General features: G+C 42.9%; 1 protein-coding gene across 1 annotated transcript in view; it reads left to right on the forward strand.

Moving 5' to 3' along the window:
* dgkab (diacylglycerol kinase, alpha b) overlaps positions 1-22,344 on the forward strand; it is a 45,817-nt gene that overhangs the window by 5,119 nt on the left and 18,354 nt on the right. Inside the window, exons 5-17 of the mRNA XM_067387511.1 lie at positions 146-220; positions 403-452; positions 935-1,009; positions 8,089-8,205; positions 10,114-10,231; positions 14,312-14,400; positions 14,540-14,650; positions 18,549-18,638; positions 18,768-18,845; positions 18,978-19,051; positions 19,488-19,562; positions 19,644-19,729; positions 21,118-21,207. Of these exons, the coding sequence (XP_067243612.1) occupies positions 146-220; positions 403-452; positions 935-1,009; positions 8,089-8,205; positions 10,114-10,231; positions 14,312-14,400; positions 14,540-14,650; positions 18,549-18,638; positions 18,768-18,845; positions 18,978-19,051; positions 19,488-19,562; positions 19,644-19,729; positions 21,118-21,207 (1,128 nt within the window). The remainder of the gene's footprint in view (positions 1-145; positions 221-402; positions 453-934; positions 1,010-8,088; positions 8,206-10,113; positions 10,232-14,311; positions 14,401-14,539; positions 14,651-18,548; positions 18,639-18,767; positions 18,846-18,977; positions 19,052-19,487; positions 19,563-19,643; positions 19,730-21,117; positions 21,208-22,344) is intronic.

Here is a 22,344-nt window from a genome sequence, read left to right on the forward strand (position 1 = left end):
AAAAAATACTAATGCTGGTAAAGTATTACTAATAATACTAGTATTACTAAAGTATTAACTTTGACTGTAAAGTAACTGTAAAGATTTAAATGCAATTTGCTGAGCATTACATTGATATTCAGTGTTATTTGTTCTGCTCTTTCAGGTGGCGTCTCTCTTAAAGCTGTATCATGTTACTTTTCCATATTGGAGGATGGAAATCCACGAGACAAACTAGAATGTGAGACATTCATCCAATTTATAGTTATCTCTAATACTATGTACTAATACCATATACAGTGTAAAATGAGTTTAATAATTTTTAATCATCTAAATGATTTAAACTTGACATTTGTTGGCAAGTGTAATTAAATGGAGTGTATATGCAAAGTATTTATCAATTATATGATACTTATTTGGCAGACACCTTCAAGTTGTATGATAAAGATGACAATGGACTTCTTGATAGCAAGGTAACAACAGTCGTGTATGAGTTTGATATTTCCATGTAATGCTTGTCTTGTCTTGTATTTCCCATTTAGCATACAGTCAAACCAAAAATTAATCAGACATTTTTGAAATTTTGTTTAGTGGGTGCAGGACACTATAGTTCATTTATGTAAGTGAGGATAGTAAAATAAGGTAAACTATGACATATTATACAGTGGACTACCAGTAAAACTGATAAAATTTGGAACCAAAAATTATTCAGACAATTTAACCTGCCATAATTAAGATTATTATTTTTTTTTAACCAGTTAAACTCTGAGATCTTGAGATCTGTGATCTATTACCATTTTTTTAAACTATAGTGAATAAACTGTATCAATGAATGAAATGTTCAAGGTGTCTGAATAAATTTTAGTTTGACTTATGTCCAGTGATCTCCTCTTAAAATAAATGATACAATTATAATGTTTATTTAATAATTTTTTCTGTGTATTTTGTTGAATAGGAAGTTGACAAAATTGTTACACAGATGATGCAAGCTGCCGAATACCTCGGATGGGACGTGACAGAACTAAAGCCAGTAAGTTCATATACCTCGTTCAGAAGGTATAATGACATTGGAGAAATTACATTTGCTTTTTCCAAGTTAGTCAGTATGGAAGCTTGTATCTGCCACAGGATAAAAAGAATAATTAAAGGTAATGGTGACTTTTTTCTTGCAATTGTGAGATAAAGTCACCATTACCTTTTTGCGAGTTTATATCTCCTTTTTTTTTTTTTTTTTTTTTTTTTTTTTTTTTGAGATATATTATTTTTCACAATGTTGACCTTTTTCCTCAGAATTGTGAGTTATAAACTCAGAATTTTAAGAAAAAAGTCAGAATTGTGATATTTAAAGTCTCAATTACCTTTTTTTTATTTCATGGCGGAAACCATTTTCAAGATAGTGACCACCTGTTTTGCCTGGCAAATATTTTTTTCAACAGGCTCAGATTTTCTGCTTTTAAAATGTCATTAGAAAAGAAAGGGGGGAAAAAAAATAAAGTCATGTCATGCACATTGTTTCAAAGCAGCATTATAGAAAAAAAAACATGCAGTACTAATGTAACGTGGTTGTGTGGAGATAAACGATGAAGAAGATGATAATGTCACAGAACCCTTGTTTCCCTGGACTTCAATTCCCATGTTCCTCCTGTTCTCCACACCTGCACTCACTTCCCTCGTCAGCTCCTCATCATCACAGATCACCTGCACCTGGACTCTATTGTTAGCACTCCTATATAATGCACTCACTCCCTGCACTCCTCGTCCGTTCTCTGTTTTGTTAAGGTGTCTGTCTGTTGTTCATTGCCATTGTTTGAAGTAAAGTCTCTATTATCGTGGAAATCCGTATCTGCCTCATCTCTCTACCAGCCACCCGTAACAGAAGAACGGACCTAAACCGACCGGATTTTCCACGAAAAAAAAAATGGAGACTTTCCCCAGCTCCCTGGATCCAGCTCCTCCATCGCCTCTCACCCTAACAGCCAGCGAACGCATTATCGGGCTCCTGCAGGTAGGACGTTCGCTGGAGAGGTATGTGGAGGAGTTCGTGGAGCTTGCTTTCTTGTCTGACTGGCCTGATGCTCAGTTGATCTCCTTGTTTTTGGATGGATTGGATGACGACACTATCCGTTTTGATGAACCTGTTTTTTGTTTCTCCTTAAGCGACACTATCAATTTAATTTTGTGGTTGAATGGCTCCAATTTCTTAGTAGAAGAGGTTCAGGATCAGTGTTGTCGTCCGGTCCATCCAGAAACACGGTTGGCCGGGCCAGTCAGTCAACCTCCGGCTTCCTCCGCATACCGCTCCAGCGAACTCCCTGCCTGCCCCAGGCTGGACCCATATTCCGCTACTGGGCCCAGTAAGCGGAGGAGGAGGAAGAAAGCGGCCCCAATGTCTCCAGAGCCCGCTCCAGTATCTCCAGAGCCCGCTCCAGTATCTCCAGAGCCCGCTCCAGTATCTCCAGAGCCCGCTCCAGTATCTCCAGAGCCCGCTCCAGTAGCTCCAGAGCCCGCTCCAGTATCTCCAGAGCCCGCTCCAGTATCTCCAGAGCCCGCTCCAGTATCTCCAGAGCCCGCTCCAGTATCTCCAGAGCCCGCTCCAGTGTCTCCAGAGCCCGCTCCAGTGTCTCCAGAGCCCGCTCCAGTATCTCCAGAGCCCGCTCCAGTATCTCCAGAGCCCGCTCCAGTATCTCCAGAGCCCGCTCCAGTGTCTCCAGAGCCCGCTCCAGTATCTCCAGAGCCCGCTCCAGTATCTCCAGAGCCCGCTCCAGTATCTCCAGAGCCCGCTCCAGTATCTCCAGAGCCCGCTCCAGTGTCTCCAGAGCCCGCTCCAATATCTCCAGAGCCCGCTCCAGTTTCTCCAGAGCCAGCTCCAGTCCCCACAGAGCCAGCTCCAGTGCCTGTGGGGATTTTAATTGTATTTGAGGGGATGAAATGGCCCTCAACCCCAATCTCCTCCGAGCCAAGTTCTCCAGTCTCCTCCTCCGAGCCAAGTTCTCCAGTCTCCGCCGCCGAGCAAAGTTCTCCAGTCTCCGCCGCCGAGCAAAGTTCTCCAGTCTCCGCCGCCGAGCAAAGTTCTCCAGTCTCCGCCGCCGAGCAAAGTTCTCCAGTCTCCGCCGCCGAGCAAAGTTCTCCAGTCTCCGCCGCCGAGCAAAGTTCTCCAGTCTCCGCCGCCGAGCAAAGTGCTCCAGCCGCCGCCGCCGAGCCAGCCGCTCCAGCCGCCGCCGCCGAGCCAGCCGCTCCAGCCGCCGCCGCCGAGCCAGCCGCTCCAGCCGCCGCCGCCGAGCCAGCCGCTCCAGCCGCCGCCGCCGAGCCAGCCGCTCCAGCCGCCGCCGCCGAGCCAGCCGCTCCAGCCGCCGCCGCCGAGCCAGCCGCTCCAGCCGCCGCCGCCGAGCCAGCCGCTCCAGCCGCCGCCGCCGAGCCAGCCGCTCCAGCCGCCGCCGCCGAGCCAGCCGCTCCAGCCGCCGCCGCCGAGCCAGCCGCTCCAGCCGCCGCCGCCGAGCCAGCCGCTCCAGCCGCCGCCGCCGAACCTACTGCTCCTATGAACTGTGTTTTTGAACCCTCCAGCCCAAAGACTGTTTTCCCTCCCTGCCTCCCTCTCCCGCCTCCTCCAAGTCATGTCTATACTGCACCTCCACCTCAAGCCCCCTCGCCCAGATCTCCACCTCGGACCTCTGGGCGATTACCTTCACCCCGGCTCCAACCTCCCTCTGCTCCACCGTTGCCCATCAGTCCTCCAGCTTCACCAGTCTCCATCCTGCCTCCACTCACACCTTGGTCATTCATCAGCCTGCCCTCCCCTCTGGACTTCACTCCTCCGTCTCCGCTCCGTCACTCCGTCCCTCGGATTCAGTTGGCCTCCTCACTCCCCCCGGTGTTCGTTTTGTTGGCTGTCCTTCTGCTTTCACTGCGGCCTTCTGGAGCCCCGGCTGCGCTTCGGTCGGCGGAGCCTTCGGTTCCGCCATCACCCGCCAGTCCTTCAGCGACGCCTGGGCTCAACGCCTCGAAGGCTTCGGCTCCTGACCCGCCATGGCTGCCCGCTGCACCTGACCCGCCATGGCTGCCCGCTGCACCTGACCCGCCATGTATGCCTGCTGCATGTCTGCCCGCTGCACCTGACCCGCCATGGCTGCCCGCTGCACCTGACCCGCCATGGCTGCCCGCTGCACCTGACCCGCCATGTATGCCTGCTGCATGTCTGCCCGCTGCACCTGACCCGCCATGGCTGCCCGCTGCACCTGACCCGCCATGGCTGCCCGCTGCACCTGACCCGCCATGTATGCCTGCTGCATGTCTGCCCGCTGCACCTGACCCGCCATGGCTGCCCGCTGCACCTGACCCGCCATGGCTGCCTTCAGCCCCTGACCCGCCATGGCTGCCTTCAGCCCCTGACCCGCCATGGCTGCCTTCAGCCCCTGACCCGCCATGGCTGCCTTCAGCCCCTGACCCGCCATGGATGCCTTCAGCCCCTGACCCGCCATGGATGCCTTCAGCCCCTGACCCGCCATGGATGCCTTCAGCCCCTGACCCGCCATGGATGCCTTCAGCCCCTGACCCGCCATGGCTGCCTTCAGCCCCTGACCTGCCATGGCTTTTGAACCTGCCCTGGAGACCTCCACTCCAGTTTGCTCCTCCCCCTGCACCAGCTTGAGGTCTCCAGGGCGCCCGCCCCCCTCCCGGTTGTTACATCTACGGCGCGAGGACGCGCCTACCGGGAGGGGGGGGTAATGTCACAGAACCCTTGTTTCCCTGGACTTCAATTCCCATGTTCCTCCTGTTCTCCACACCTGCACTCACTTCCCTCGTCAGCTCCTCATCATCACAGATCACCTGCACCTGGACTCTATTGTTAGCACTCCTATATAATGCACTCACTCCCTGCACTCCTCGTCCGTTCTCTGTTTTGTTAAGGTGTCTGTCTGTTGTTCATTGCCATTGTTTGAAGTAAAGTCTCTATTATCGTGGAAATCCGTATCTGCCTCATCTCTCTACCAGCCACCCGTAACAGATAAAGGGTAACAGTCTTTAATAATAGAACAGAGGAAAGACAGGAACTTAAATACACAGATAAATCACTCAAATGACAACCAGCTGTGATGATTGGGAATAGTGTCCATGGTGACAGATTGTGGCGGGAAACTAGAACAAAGGAATACATGTGATCAATGAAAGTCCATGAGAGCTAAGACAAACTGAACATGACTATGACAACTAATATCTGAAATTTGTCCGCCATGGACGACTCCGCAGCAAATTCTGTCAGATTCTTTCTCGATCACACTCTAAAAACAAAAAAAAAAGAATATGTGAACATTTTCCACTTAAATTTTTAACTTAAGCCAATTGGGAGAATTACATTAATTCAAAGCAATATTTTGAGTTGACCCAACATAATGTTTTAAATAAGGTGAAGATGCTTTTTGGACACAATAAAACGCATTTCTAAGTAACTAACTTACCAAGCACCGCTTGTCACCATGATGGTAAATCTCCAAAAACCCACATTAACAGAAACTCTTCTAAATTAGCATAACAAAACACTAATTACTGCTAAATCTCCCTTACCATTAATCTTGTGCAAAAACATTATATAACACTTAATTTTAGCATTTACTCAAAATTAAATATAAATCCCAGCCCAGTTTCACTTAACTTAAGTTAATCTAAATTAAAAGAAGTGTTCATACAACTCAAAACAATGAAACACGTTTACACGTCATCAGATTGTATTTTACATTAACAGAACTTAAAATTAAATACATTTTTGATTAACTAAAAATGTTAAACTATGACAAGTCATGATAGTATATCGAATCAATAGGCATAATTTGTGTGGCATCCAAGCTCAGTAAAATAACAATTACAAGTAAAAAGTCTAACAGCATTTCAGAACTTGATTTTTTATTTCACAACAATATATATATTTAAGTAATGACTAAAGGTCCCCTTAATTAGTTTTTAGAGTGTAGAATGACAATCTTATTGGGAAATTTGTAGTATTGGAGGGTCTTCCAGAATGTGTTTCAGTCAAAACTATTACATTTTCATTGAAATTGACAAACAGTGTTATTTTAAAGTTGGCATTAATCAAAATTGACCACATTTATTTATTTTTACTGGAATTATTTAGAATTATTCATTCAAATATGTTTTATATACATTTTTTATTTCCTTAAATCAAAATATTTAATCAAAATATCATAATATCATGCTCTTTCAGTAATAAGGCTGCATTGCAGTTAAGCAAATCACATTCAGATCTGCCTCCAATCCACCCCAAAAATGAAAATCATCTCATCATTCAGTCAACCTCATGCCATCCCCGATGAATATGACTTTCTTTCTTCTGATAAACACAAACGAAGATTTTTAGGGAAATAATCCATCTCTGTGAGTCCATATAATGCCATTGAATGGCTGCCGCTCGGTTGACGCTTGAAAAACCACACACTGCGATCGTGACGATAATCCATACAACACCAGAGGAAGAATCAATGTCTTCTGAAGCTAAATGATCACTGTGTGTCCCTTTAATACAACGCCCACTTTTCACAATTCAATCAACAGCTGATTTGTAAATCTGCCCTATATTTTTTCTTGATCGATAAGCTGTTTCTCTCAGCTGTTTCAACAATGCTTTTTGGGGATTTGAAGCAGATAAACTTCTTTCCAGTGTATCTTTACTCTGCCACTTCCCCTTGAACGCCGTCCTCCTCCATGCACATGTGTGAAGTGTTTCCCATTCTTATTTCTCCAAGGCTATGAGTCCAATTTGTGGAATATTTGGCATGTCGGTCTGAAAGAGACACCAGTACAGTTTGCAGTGTACTACAGAGCTCGCTTTTAGGGTCGAGTTGTCATAACCCCTTTTTGTCTTGTCACCCAATCAGGGTTGATCTGTACTTTCTCTTCTCAGCTGCTGATTGCACACATTAAATTTAGGATGAATGAAAGGGAGTCAGTTCAGTGGCCTCTAGACTTCATGAAAATCCTTATTCGTTCGGGTCAAGATCTCTTTTTTTTTTTTTTTTTTTTTTGAAAGAGTGAGGTTAGTAGCCTCATCATTTCCTAGCCAGGCTTATAAACATAGCTTGCTCTTTAAAGGTGTAATATAAGTCTATTGCTCTTCTTGCTCTTCACAAGATGCAATGTAAGATACCCCAAAATACCCCATACATTTTTTTAATTCCGTTTTTTAACTGCCTATTTTGGGGCATAATTAAATATGCGCTTATTCTGTGCGCGTCCCCTTTAAATCCTCGCACTCCTGCCCCCAAGCTCACAACTCTATAATACATTGCATAAACAAAGTTCACACAGCTAATATAACCCTCAAAATGGATCTTTACAAAGTGTTCGTCATGCAGCATGTCAGATCATGTAAGTATAGTATTTATTTGGATGTTTACACTTGATTCTGAATGAGTTTGATAGTACTCTCCGTGGCTAACGGGCTAAAGCTAACATTACACACTGTTAGAGAGATTTATAAAGAATGAAGTTGTGTTTATGAATTATACAGACTGCAAGTGTTTAATAATGAAAATAGTGACGGCTCTTGTCTCCGTGAATACAGTAAGAAACGATGGTAACTTTAACCACATTTAACAGTACATTAGCAACATGCTAACGAAACATTTAGAAAGACAGTTTACAAATATCACTAAAAATATCATGATATCATGGATCATGTCAGTTATTATCGCTCCATCTGCCATTTTTCGCTGTTGTCCTTGCTTGCTTACCTGCATAACGTCTGATGACACGGCTGTGCAGCTCCAGACGTTAATAATGGCTTGTGTAATGCCTTGAACATGGGCTGGCATATGCAAAAGTTGGGGGCGTACATATTAATGATCCCGACTGTTGCGTCACAGTTGGTGTTATGTTGAGATTCGCCTGTTCTTCAGAGGTCTTTTGCAAAAATCTACTTTAAATAAGAAGGGGGAACCAGTGGTGTTTGAGATTCACTGTATGTCATTTCTATGGACAGAACTCTAATTATTTAACTATGCCGAGGTAAATTAAATTTTCAATTCTAGGGCACCTTTAACTAATACATGGCAGTGTATTTTAAACTTATGAAAATACAAGTGCAATGTTCCTTTTTTCCAGGTACTTCAAGACATGCTGAAAGCCATAGACGTAGACAACAGTGGTACTGTAACCCATCGAGAATGGATACAAGGGGGCTTGAACAACATTCCTCTACTGGTTCTGCTTGGATTAAAGGTAAACAGTCTTTGCCTGAGTATATATGCAATCATGCAATGAGACCAGGAATGTCATATGGTGTGGAATTCATTACGTTAAGGGCCCTATCATACACCTGGTGCAATGCGACACCAGGCACGACGCAAGTGTTTTGTCGTTTCAACCCGACGCAGTTATTATTTTCACGTCCTGCGCCACATTGTTTAAATAACAAATGCACTCATACCCATCCAGGGTTCGAAATGACTTTGGACTCTTGGGGGGTGTCCCCTAAAATTTAATTATTAAAGGTCCCCCCCCACCTCTTTGTTAAAAAAAAATATAGATTAATAGTAAATAGATATGTTTAGTTATATTTGTATATTAGATTTAATTAATAAACAGATTGTCTCTTTCAGGGGTGTCATGCTCTCATTATTTTTGAGGGGGCACAAGTTATTTATTTTTTCAAACTGAATTATTGTTACGGTTGTGCTGGTGTAGAGATGAGGCAGATACGGATTTCCACATTAACAGATACTTTAATTCAAAAGGGCAAGAAGAACCAAGCATACAACATCAACATAACATTTAAGACGGACAAGGAGTGCAGGGAGTGAGTGCATTATAAAGGGAGTGCAGATGATAGAGTCCAGGTGCAGGTGATCCGTGATGATGAGGAGCTGACGAGGGAAGTGAGTGCAGGTGTGGAGAACAGGAGGATCTTGGGAAATGGAGTCCAGGGGAACAAGGGATCCGTGACAATTATCATGAAATATCTTAATTCTCACCTTTATAGATTATGATCTATAGTGGGCAATGGTCAAATTAACCTAATAATGTCTGTTGTTGTTCTTGCGTTTTATTCAGACTTAACAACCGAATAGGTACTCACTCAGCTAATAGCTGCCCTGATTGCTGCCTTGCGCTAGGAAATAAATTAATTACTGTTATAAATACAAAACGTCACTAAAACCTATAATTTTCACAATCATTTTTAATGTTAAAATATATTTGTCAGGGACCCCCAAAATCCAAAAATGAATTCTTATGGGGGGTCCCTAATGACTTGGACCCCCCCAGACCCCCCTCATTTCGAACCCTGTACCCATCTGTTCTCCCATGGGTGTGCTGGTCTGAATACGAGGTGTGTTCAGGTGCATTGTTGGCATGTTGCTATTTTGAGGCAACTGAAAAGGACTGCGTTATTTGACCACGAAAATCCTGGTGCAAAGTCAATGGCGCAGTATTTGGTTTTTGTTATTTAAAGGGTGCTTTAGTAATATGCTCCTATAGGCAGATGCACAACGCACATACGCTCTGCTTATTACACAAACAGGGATGCGCTGCAGCACACAGATGTGACAAATATTAAAAATAAAAGGATTCCTCTCTGGAGAAGCGTCCAGTTTTTTGCTTGCAAATTCTGTCATGTAAATAGCGAATGGTGTGAGCGCAACTGGCTTTTAAAGAAATGGGAGATGAGATTCTGATTTGTTTATTGCACACCCAAAACACACCCATGACTCATTAAGAGACTAGGGACAACCCTTTTAGACCCGTCATTAAACTAGAAAAAGTGGATTTGTACATGCCCTCAGTGCACTTGGCTAATGGTTAGAGAGTTGGATTTGTAACCTTAATGTCATAGGTTCGAGTCTCAGAACTGGCAGGAAATGTGGGTGGGGGGAGTGAATAAACAGCACTCGTTTCCACTCTCGTTACCCACAACTGAGGCACCAAACCCACAATCGCTGCCTGGGCTCTGCAGCAAAAATGGCTCCCCACAGCTCCGGGTGTGTGTGTTCAATACTCACTGCTGTGTGTGTGCACTTAGATGGGTGAAATGCAGATGTATGGGTGGGATGGGTGAAATCCAAATTCCAAGTATGGGACGCCATATTTGGCTACATGTCACTTCTCTTTGACTTTTAACACTATCTACAGGTAGCTGAAAAGGACGGCCAGCATGTCTGGCAGCTGAAGAACTTCAACAGGCCCACGTATTGCTTTGTCTGTCAGAACTTGATGTTGGGTCTGCGAAAACAGGGCTTGTCTTGCAATGGTGAGTTTATCAATAATAATCTTTTTAAATTCATTGGCATGTTTATTTAATATCAATATACAGCTTTATACGTATTCTTGTCTCTTTAAACATACAGTTTTCTATATCCACAGTTCATTTCAAGGGTCCTAACATTCACTTTCAAATGAAAATCACCCCAAGCTTTACTCTCCCTCAAGCCATCCTAGGTGTATTGACTTTCTTGTTTCTCACGAAGACAATCTGAGAAATATTAATAAATATCCTGATGCATCCGAGCTTTATAATGGCAGTAATGCGCTACCAAACGAGTATGAGCTGAAGAAAGTGTCTCCATCCACATCCATCCATCATAAACAAGCGGCTCTGGAGGGTTAATAAAGGCCTTCTGAAGCTTAGTGATGCGTTTGTGTAAAAAAAAAAAATCCATATTTAAAAGTTTTGAAGTAAAATATGTAGCTTCTGCCAGACCGCCTTCCGTATCAAATTACGGAAAAAATTGAACTGCCGTAGCGTCAATTCCGTCAGGTGAATAGGGAGGCGTAGGACGTCCAGCATAAGCTTTCTGAAGAACGTGGAAGGCGGTCTGGTGGAAGCTACATATTTTACTTCATAACTTATTTAAATAAGTTTTGTCTTCGTCAGAAACAAGAAAGTCATATACATGTAGGATGGCTTGAGGGTGAGTAAAGCTTGGGGTAATTTTCATTTGAAAGTGAACTAATCCTTTAAATTTGTATTGAATGTAGTGTATGTCAGATTTTACTTTCAGATAATAATAATAATATAGAAGGCCACTAAAATTTACTTAAGGAGAGTAACATTTCATGACTGTTTCTTAATCTTATCACAATTAAGTATATTCTGAAATAGGTGCACTTTGTAATGTTGAATTAAAACTTTTAAAGTACATTTTAAATCATTATGTTTTAATATTTTGTTGATATTTTTGTAATCAATATCAATAACAATAAACATAACAATAATGACATTAATGTTTATTTTAGTTTACCATAAATGCTTGTCAGTAAATTAAGCAGTACACTTTAACTTCCATATTTCAAAGACAAAAGAAGTAATTATGAAAATACAAATAAAAATGCTCTACTTAAGTGGGTCAAAAACACTTTCAAGTTCAACTAAATTAAATTAAAATGTAAGCCATCAATTTAAACTAAAATACATTTTCATTTAATTTCAAATAACATGCAATTAGATGTCCAAAAAATTACATTCAGTTCACATTTAGTATGTTCTTTTAAAGTATATAATGTCTGTAATAAGTGCTCCTAAACTGTACATCTTTTTCACAAGGGTAGTTATATAACACTGAATATGTACAGCCTTTTTTAACCTTTTACAGGAAGGTACACCCTGATTTCTAGCGTCTTTGTACAGGTGCTGGTCATATAATTAGAATATCATCAAAAAGTTGATTTATTTCACTAATTCCATTCAAAAAGTGAAACTTGTATATTATATTCATTCATTACACACAGACTGATATATTTCAAATGTTTATTTCTTTTAATTTTGATGATTATAACTGACAACTAAAGAAAATGCCAAATTCAGTATCTCAGAAAATTAGAATATTGTGAAAAGGTTCAATATTGAAGACAGCTGGTGCCACACTCTAATCAGCTAATTAACTCAAAACACCTGCAAAGGCCTTTAAATGGTCTCTCAGTCTAGTTCTGTAGGCTACACAATCATGGGGAAGACTGCTGACTTGACAGTTGTCCAAAAGACGATCATTGACACCTTGCACAAGGAGGGCAAGACCAGAGGCGGTTTCTTCATTAGGGCAATTGGGCGACGCACCACCAAAGTGAGAAAGGGACGGATTTTTTCAATCACATTCAACCACAGAGTTATGCTAGCTGTCACTGCTAGGCTGTTTGTTCTGCCTCTGGATGTAGTCCAATCAGCGTCGAGTCACGCTCTGTGGAGTACCGCCTCTTTTTGGGCATTTCAGTCTGGCGGAGATTTGCCCCGACTGCTCCCATAGACTTCCATTCAAAGAACTTTTTTTTCGAACTGCAGGCACTGCAATGCAATCACTATGGGTTCCGGGAGGGCTCGCACTAACGTGCTTTCGTCATCATACGTAACCTTAACTTGTGCAGCGATTGGTGGAAACGAACATACCTCTATTAATATAGGATTGTGACATCCAATAATTTCCTCAGTGCATAACTTACATTTCACAGACATATTCTCCATCTGTAAATATTAGCAAGTCGAGAAAATATTTCCATTTTGCAGTCAGGCGTGGACGAGCCTTCAGCAAGCACAAACTTCCGTGAACGAGCGCCGCCGCGCGCATGCGCGCCAAACATACAGAGTTCAATCTGAGTAAAATACATTTTGTTAAAAATATTTGTTGAAATTTTTTTTTTTTTTTTTTTTGGCGGACATAATTAAGCCATATGTAGAATTTCGAACCTACAACTAAGTGTATTTGTACGATAGCAGTAACTGTGTAAAGTGACTGTTGTAGAGTAATCAAAATAGCCTAATAATTAGTCTGTTCTTTTGTTTTTATTTAATTTCATTTTTAGTTTAGTGTATTTAACTTCTGCTTTAAAAAACATTTAAAATTTTAGAATATAGCCTAGGCCTAATGTGATTTTACCCCCTTTTTGCACATAATAGGTATAGCATATAGTACAAGGTTACATTCATGTTTGTTTTTATAGCCTTCAATATGAACATTGTTTCAAGGACAATATTGGGCAGGATGTGAAATAACAGTTTTTTTTAATTAAATACAGATTTTTTTTTAGATCCCAGCCCTATGGCATGCTTTAAATACTGAATTTGTCCCTGTTTTAGATAAGAAGTAATTATACATTATTATATCACTTGTTAAATGGTTATTCAACAATTAGCCTATTCATTCCTGCATTTCTAAATTGTTTTTTTTTTTTTTTGCGCCCCCCCCAATAATTTTTTGCACCAGCCGCCACTGGGCACGACACAAAAGGTCATTGCAAAAGAGGCTGGCTGTTCACAGAGCTCTGTGTCCAAGCACATTAATAGAGAGGCGAAGGGAAGGAAAAGATGTGGTAGAAAAAAGTGTACAAGCAATAGGGATAACCGCACCCTGGAGAGGATTGTGAAACAAAACCCATTCAAAAATGTGGGCGAGATTCACAAAGAGTGGACTGCAGCTGGAGTCAGTGCTTCAAGAACCACAACGCACAGACGTATGCAAGACATGGGTTTCAGCTGTCACACCTTGCGTCAGAAGCGTCACATTGCTTGAGGTCCAGTGTAAAGTTTCCACAGTCAGTGATGGTTTGGGGTGCCATGTCATCTGCTGGTGTTGGTCCACTGTGTTTTCTGAGGTCCAAGGTCAATGCAGCCGTATACCAGGAAGTTTTAGAGCACTTCATGCTTCCTGCTGCTGACCAACTTTATGGAGATGCAATTTTCATTTTCCAACAGGACTTGGCACCTGCACACAGTACCAAAGCTACCAGTACCTGGTTTAAGGACCATGGTATCCCTGTTCTTAATTGGCCAGCAAACTCGCCTGACCTTAACCCCATAGAAAATCTATGGGGTATTGTGAAGAGGAAGATGAGATATGCCAGATCCAACAATGCAGAAGAGCTGAAGGCCACTATCAGAGCAACCTGGGCTCTCATAACACCTGAGCAGTGCCACAGACTGATCGACTCCATGCCATGCCACATTGCTGCAGTAATTCAGGCAAAAAGGAGCCCCAACTAAGTATTGAGTGCTGTACATGTTCATACTTTTTAGTTGGCCAAGATTTCTAAAAAGTAAAATTAATATTTAAGTAAATTAAGTAATATTCTAATTTTCTGAGAAGCTGAATTTGGGATTTTCCTTAGTTGTCAGTTATAATAATCAAAATTAAAAGAAATAAACATTTGAAATATATCAGTCTGTGTGTAATGTATGAATATAATATACAGGTTTCAATCTTTGAATGGAATTAATGAAATAAATTAACTTTTTGATGATATTCTAATTATATGACCAGCACCTGTATATGCCCTTGCCTGTGGCTATTTTGTAATGTAATGACATTGTCAGTGTTGCTCCTCTTGTTTTATTGATTTCTAGTTTGCAAGTACACCGTCCACAGCAGCTGTGCCAACAAAAACCACACACCATGCGTCAGGACCTTTGTCAGGTCCAAAACAGAGATAGGGGTGAGAGATGATAAAAAGAGCAAGCATGTTAATTAATTTACCATTACATTGCGCTAAGTAACATTTACTTCCTATATGTTAAATTTATTCACAAAATACATGAACACAAGTTAATGACAGTTTTTTCCCCCTTTGCCAGTGTTCAGTTCATGACTGGATCAGTGCTGACTGTGAGTCCAACAAATGTGAGATTTGCCACAAAAAGATCAAGATACTCACAGGAAAGAGCTGTGTGTGGTGCCGCCGCATGGTGAGAGTTGATTTCTCAGGCCAGATACATTTACATTTAATCATTTAGCAGATCTTTTATCCAAAGCGATTTAAAAAAAAAAAAGCAAGTGACCTACAGACTGTTACAGATCCCTTGTTTCCCTGGACTCCATTTCCCAGAATCCTCCTGTTCTCCACACCTGCACTCACTTCCCTCGTCTGCTCCTCATCGTCACTCATCACCTGCACCTGGACTCTATTGTCAGCACTCCCCATATATTGCACTCACTCCCTTCACTCCTCGTCCGTTCTCTGTTTTGTTAAGGTGTCTGTCTGTTGTTCATTGCCATTGTTTGAAGTAAAGTCTCTATTATCGTGGAAATCCGTATCTACCTCATCTCTCTACCAGCCACCCGTAACAGAAGAACGGACCCAAAACCGACCGGATTTTCCACGAAAAAAAAAAGAATGGAGACTTTCCCCAGCTCCCTGGATCCAGCTCCTCCATCGCCTCTCACCCTAACAGCCAGCGAACGCATTATCGGGCTCCTGCAGGTAGGACGTTCGCTGGAGAGGTATGTGGAGGAGTTCGTTGAGCTTGCTTACTTGTCTAACTGGCCCGACGCTCAGTTGATCTCCCTGTTTTTGGATGGATTGGATGACGACACTATCCGTTTTGATGAACCTGTTTTTTGTTTCTCCTTAAGCGACACTATCAATTTAATTTTGTGGTTGAATGGCTCCAAATTCTTAGTGAAAGAGGTTCAGGATCAGTGTTGTCGTCCGGTCCATCCAGAAACACGGTTGGCAGACAGTTAGTAAACCTCCGGCTTCCTCCGCACACCGCTCCAGCGAACTCCCTGCCTGCCCCAGGCTGGACCCATATTCCGCTACTGGGCCCAGTAAGCGGAGGAGGAGGAAGAAAGCGGCCCCAATGTCCCCAGAGCCCGCTCCAGTATCTCCAGAGCCCGCTCCAGTATCTCCAGAGCCCGCTCCAGTATCTCCAGAGCCCGCTCCAGTATCTCCAGAGCCCGCTCCAGTATCTCCAGAGCCCGCTCCAGTATCTCCAGAGCCCGCTCCAGTGTCTCCAGAGCCCGCTCCAGTGTCTCCAGAGCCCGCTCCAGTGTCTCCAGAGCCCGCTCCAGTATCTCCAGAGCCCGCTCCAGTATCTCCAGAGCCAGCTCCAGTGTCTCCAGAGCCCGCTCCAGTATCTCCAGAGCCCGCTCCAGTATCTCCAGAGCCCGCTCCAGTATCTCCAGAGCCCGCTCCAGTATCTCCAGAGCCCGCTCCAGTGTCTCCAGAGCCAGCTCCAGTCCCCACAGAGCCAGCTCCAGTGCCTGTGGGGATTTTAATTGTATTTGAGGGGATGAAATGGCCCTCAACCCCAGTCTCCGCCGAGCCAAGTTCTCCAGTCTCCGCCGAGCCAAGTTCTCCAGTCTCCTCCGAGCCAAGTTCTCCAGTCTCCTCCGAGCCAAGTTCTCCAGTCTCCTCCGAGCCAAGTTCTCCAGTCTCCTCCGAGCCAAGTTCTCCAGTCTCCTCCGCCGAGCAAAGTTCTCCAGTCTCCGCCGCCGAGCAAAGTTCTCCAGTCTCCGCCGCCGAGCAAAGTTCTCCAGTCTCCGCCGCCGAGCAAAGTTCTCCAGTCTCCGCATCCGAGCCAAGTTCTCCAGTCTCTTCCGAGCCAAGTTCTCCAGTCTCCGCCGCCGAGCAAAGTTCTCCAGTCTCCGCCGCCGAGCAAAGTTCTCCAGTCTCCGCCGCCGAGCAAAGTTCTCCAGTCTCCGCCGCCGAGCAAAGTTCTCCAGTCTCCGCCGCCGAGCAAAGTTCTCCAGTCTCCGCCGCCGAGCAAAGTTCTCCAGTCTCCGCCTCCGAGCCAAGTTCTCCAGTCTCCGCCGCCGAGCAAAGTTCTCCAGTCTCCGCCGCCGAGCAAAGTTCTCCAGTCTCCGCCGCCGAGCAAAGTTCTCCAGTCTCCGCCGCCGAGCAAAGTTCTCAGTCTCCGCCGCCTACGAGCCCTCAGCTCCAGCCGCCGCCGCCGCCGAGCCCTCAGCTCCAGCCCCGCCGCCGCCGAGCCTGCCGCTCCAGCCGCCGCCGCCGAGCCAGCCGCTCCAGCCGCCGCCGCCGAGCCTGCCGCTCCAGCCGCCGCCGCCGAGCCAGCCGCTCCTAGTCTGGGCTCTGTGAGGGAACTCTCCAGCCCAAAGACTGTTTTCCCTCCCTGCCTCCCTCTCCGCCTCCTCCTAGTCATGTCTATGCACTGCACCTCCACCTCAAGCCCCCTCGCCCAGATCTCCACCTCGGACCTCTGGGCGATTACCTTCACCCCGGCTCCAACCCCCCTCTGCTCCACCGTTGCCCATCAGTCCTCCAGCTTCACCAGTCTCCATCCTGCCTCCACTCACACCTTGGTCATTCATCAGCCTGCCCTCCCCTCTGGACTTCACTCCTCCGTCTCCGCTCCGTCACTCCGTCCCTCGGATTCAGTTGGCCTCCTCACTCCCCCCCGGTGTTCGTTTTGTTGGCTGTCCTTCTGCTTTCACTGCGGCCTTCTGGAGCCCCGGCTGCGCTTCGGTCGGCAGAGCCTTCGGTTCCGCCATCACCCGCCAGTCCTTCAGCGACGCCTGGGCTCAACGCCTCGAAGGCTTCGGCTCCTGACCCGCCATGGCTGCCCGCTGCACCTGACCCGCCATGGCTGCCCGCTGCACCTGACCCGCCATGTATGCCCGCTGCATGTCTGCCCGCTGCACCTGACCCGCCATGGCTGCCCGCTGCACCTGACCCGCCATGGCTGCCCACGGCTCCTGACCCCCCATGGCTGCCCACGGCTCCTGACCCGCCATGGCTGCCCACGGCTCCTGACCCCCCATGGCTGCCCACGGCTCCTGACCCGCCATGGTTTTTGGACCTGCCCTGGAGACCTCCACTCCAGTTTACTCCTTCCCCTGCTCCGGTTTGAGGTCTCCAGGGCGCCCGCCCCCCTCCCGGTTGTTACATCTACGGCGCGAGGACGCGCCTACCGGGAGGGGGAGGTACTGTTACAGATCCCTTGTTTCCCTGGACTCCATTTCCCAGAATCCTCCTGTTCTCCACACCTGCACTCACTTCCCTCGTCTGCTCCTCATCGTCACTCATCACCTGCACCTGGACTCTATTGTCAGCACTCCCCATATATTGCACTCACTCCCTTCACTCCTCGTCCGTTCTCTGTTTTGTTAAGGTGTCTGTCTGTTGTTCATTGCCATTGTTTGAAGTAAAGTCTCTATTATCGTGGAAATCCGTATCTACCTCATCTCTCTACCAGCCACCCGTAACACAGACTTAGCAGTCTTCCATGTTCATCTCTCTTTAGTGTGTAATGTTGCAAAGTTACAAAGTTCAATCCAGTGGGAGTTCTTCCCTACATCAGTGTCACTCTTTCTGAACTTCCCGAAACGCCTCCATTGTAGTCTTGAGTTTTCTTTCGGGAACAAACACATCACAATATTCCTAATTTAAATAATTAATACGCAGAATAAAGGGGCGGGGCCTGGTTCAGTTAATTAGCAGTGTGTTGAAACTCAAGGTTACGGTAAGGGGCGGGACATTATCCAAACACACTCGAAGTGCTTGACCAATCACAACACACTTCTCCAGCTGACCAATCAGAGCACATTGTGCTTTTCTGAAGGAGGGGCTTCATAGAGACAGGAACTAAACAGAGCGCTACTGACAGACTGGGAAGAGAGGAGCTGCAGCAATGGAGAATATGAGGAAAATAATGGGGTTTTTTGAACATTAAAGAATGAAAACCTGTTCTAGTAGAGCCCAAAAACAACATCAAGACTTTGAAAAAGGGCAATAATAAGCCCTCTTTAATTTATTTAGTTGGTTGTTTTATTTAGACAGATTTTGGTCATGTATATGCTAATGCTTTCTGTCTTTACTGGTTTTTCTGGTGATGATGAATGTAGCGCCACAGTGACTGTGTTCCTCTGGGCTCATCGCATTGTGACTGTGGGCGATTACAGCATCACGTCCTTCCACCATGGGCCATATGTGCTGTAAGCAAGAACTAGAACACTATAAAACCATTATTATTGTTGTTGTTATATAAGGCAGTTTGGCTGGAATTATAATAACATTTTATATACAACAATTATAAGTTTTTTTTCTCTCATGTTCAACTATAGATGGATCAAGCTGACTCAGGAAACAGTCTGGGAGAAAATTACCTGGTAAACATGAACTCAGATGGACACTTTTTGCAGGCAAGCAGTTCTACATTAAAATCAATCTTGACTCCACATATAATAATTAAATATTTTTGTGATGCGAAATGTTTGATCAAGTTTATGCATGTGCTTTTTCTTTTACTCTTATCTATTTATATCTTTATGAAGATATTTCCTGTGAAGGACACACACCCTCTCTTGGTGTTTGTAAATCCAAAGAGTGGCGGAAAACAAGGAAAGAGGTTATATTCTTATATTATTATAACATATTACGCTTTTTCTGATATTCCCTTTCATGTAGTGTGTAATAGAGTTGTTTGTGAATGTAAAAGGTTCAAAGTTTCAAAGATCAAAGTGCAGATAAATGGAGTTTTTGTCTCCTAAAAGAAAGAAGTGATTCTGAACTGAAATGAGTTGTCAGTAATTCCAGTCTCACTTCCTGCTGAACCTGTGTGGGTTTGTAACAAATCTGCATAATGGCAGTCTATGGTCTTCATTGGCTAAACATGAACGATGTCTGTTTGCCCCTCAAACACTGTAGTTGTATCTGAGACTGGAAGAGTTTCGTTCGTGTTGCTCATGTCGAGAAGAAGCTGTTTTCAGCTGTTTTCTACTTACATTTACCTAATAAGCACATTTAAAATGACTTGCTCAGTGACATTATCTGGTTTGTTGCAGGGTGTTGAGGAAATTTCAGTTCCTCCTGAACCCACGGCAGGTATACAATCTTGACAATGGTGGACCAAATCCAGGGTATGTTTTGATAAATAGATCTGACTAACACACCATTACGAAGCAGTCTAAAACAAACTCATGTGTGTCTATTTGTTTCAGTCTTCAGTTCTTTCAGAATCTTCATCAATACAGAATCCTGGTCTGTGGAGGAGACGGCACTGTCGGCTGGATTTTAGATGCTATCGGTAAGAAACACAAAGTCATGCACAAAGCCAATGATTTGTCATAGTATGCACACAATTTGATTTGATCACATAGTATTTTGTTACCCATTAAGCCACGTACTGTACACATTTGTTAACCCAGCTGTTTTTAATGTCATTTATTAAAAAAATAATGTCACTCTCCAGCCAATACATTTTAGAAAACATGTAAAGACATATTGCACTCGAAATAACACTCATCCATTGTTTTAGGCTTTAAGGTTCTTTCATGTTTTTGTTTTTAGCAACTTTGCTTCGCAGTAAATTTTTGCATTTTGTTTGATCTTGTTTCATGGGGAAAAGTATTTTTAAAATATGTTTACTCGCAATTTGGACCTGAATTAGAAAAAAAGGAATTTTTATAAAATGCATAAAAATGCTAATGCAGTTATAGGATTTTATTTATTTACATGACTTTTCCAGGTGTAAAAATCACTTTTGACCCTATAAATCCTTCTCTATCATATTTATAAATAAAAACTTGAATAAAATATTGGCTCATGTGATTGAACGTCTTTTGGTCTTCATTTTATTTAAATTTAAAAAACATCCCAACATTTCCGGAATTCAAGTTGTATATAATAAATAAAAACCTGCTGCACACAATCTACAACTTGCCCTCTGATTGATAGTTTAGACGTTTTTAGCAAGTAAAAGAACTTTTAGTGTAATTACTTATTTTTATAAAGTAAACGTAATATTTTTTATATTGTTAGTAATATTTCAAGATGAACACTTACTAGACTGAAGCAAATTAGGTTTTCATGATTATCCTTTTTTTTTTGTTGTTGTTTTTTTAGAAAAATCACGTTCAAATTTGAGTATCAAATATGATCATCAGGTTTTTGAGGAAGGTTTATTTGTTCATCTCTCAAGCATCATTGTATTGCATTGCATTATATTTTAAATTTAAATATAATTGCATTATATTTTAAAACTAGAGCTTTGATCATACAACTAAACATTTAAACAATCTTTCAAGTACTTACTATTGTAATTAAGTAAATGAGTTGGGTAACACTTTACAATAAGGTTCATTAGTTAACATTAGTTAACTACATTAGTTAACATGAACTAATAATGAACTGCACTTATTCAGCATTTATTAATCTTTTTTAATGTTAATTTCAACATTTACTAATATATTATTACAATCTTGTTAACATTAATGCACTGTGAACTAACATGAACAAACAATAAACAGCTGTATTTTCATTAACTAACATTAATAAAGATTAGTAAATACAGTAACAAATGTATTGCTCATGGTTAGTTCATGTTAGTTAATACATTAACTAATGTTTAACCAATTAACCTTATTGTAAAGTGTTGCCATGAATTGATTCAATGTTGCTTTATTTTTTCCTCAGATAAAGCTGACATGGTGATTCGCCCTCCAGTTGCAATCCTTCCTCTAGGAACAGGAAATGATCTGGCACGATGTCTGCACTGGGGAGGAGGTGAGTCTCCTCTTCAACAGCCTAGTCCATGACTTCTGCAGCATTCAGTAGGGATATTTACACTTTAACAATAATAACATGTTTACATTAAATAGCTAATTTTACCCAGTGCTATATAAACATATATAAAAAACAATCAAATCAAACAATATAACAAGAATCACTACACTATTTACAAACTAGTTGACAGTCAACATTATCCAGCTCACAAAATTATGTTCAGTAAAAATGTATTAAAGTTTTGTTAAGTAAAAATGTTATTTCTGAATGTTCTCTAAAGATTTAAAATGTCCAGTTTTTTTAAATGATTTAAAAACTCTTGAACGTTAAGAGAACATTCCATTTTATAATTTTGCAAACATTATAGTAACGTTTCAGAGTGTTCAGAGAACATTTAAACTTAACCCAGCTAACAGGACACATTCTCAGAACTTTGACCTCGAATTTAGGTTAGAATGCCAATTGATTATTGACCATTTATATGATCAGTTATCTAGACATTTTGATTCTATTTAACACTTTACTCTTATTGTACTCGTTCATTCGGTTCTCAGAGTCACACTAGTCCTCGCACCAGCTGTTATATGGGCCCACGATCACAAACTCAGAGGTTATGGCCAAAGCAATTTAAAAGGTTAGTTCGCCAAAAATGAAAATTCTGTCATTAATTACTCAACCTATACTCGTAACACCTTCGTTCATCTTCAGAACACAAATTAAGATATTTTTGATGAAATCCGATGGCTCAGTGAGGCCTGCATTGACAGCAAGATTATTAACACTTTTCAATCACAATGCCTATAACAAAAAATCACTTATTTCCCCCTGGCCTGACTGATGCTGCCTATATACAGTGGGAAAACTGTGGCATTAAAAGTTTTAAAGACCTGTATAAAGATCGCCTTTTCTCAAGTTTTTCCACTTTGTCCTCTGAAATTAATCTCCCAGCTGCTCATTTATTTCGTTACTTTCAGGTTCGGCACTGTGCTTCGTCTCTCTTCCCTTCCCATCCTTCACTTCCTAATACTCAACTTTGGGAAGAGCTGCTGTCTCTTAAGCCCAACAAGAAATCTATTATATCAATAATATATAAACAATTAATGGATTTAGACACCTATTCAATAACTAAAATTCAGA

The sequence above is a fragment of the Chanodichthys erythropterus genome, chromosome 6 (genome assembly GCF_024489055.1).
Source record: "Chanodichthys erythropterus isolate Z2021 chromosome 6, ASM2448905v1, whole genome shotgun sequence".
Taxonomy (NCBI): Eukaryota; Metazoa; Chordata; class Actinopteri; order Cypriniformes; family Xenocyprididae; genus Chanodichthys; species Chanodichthys erythropterus.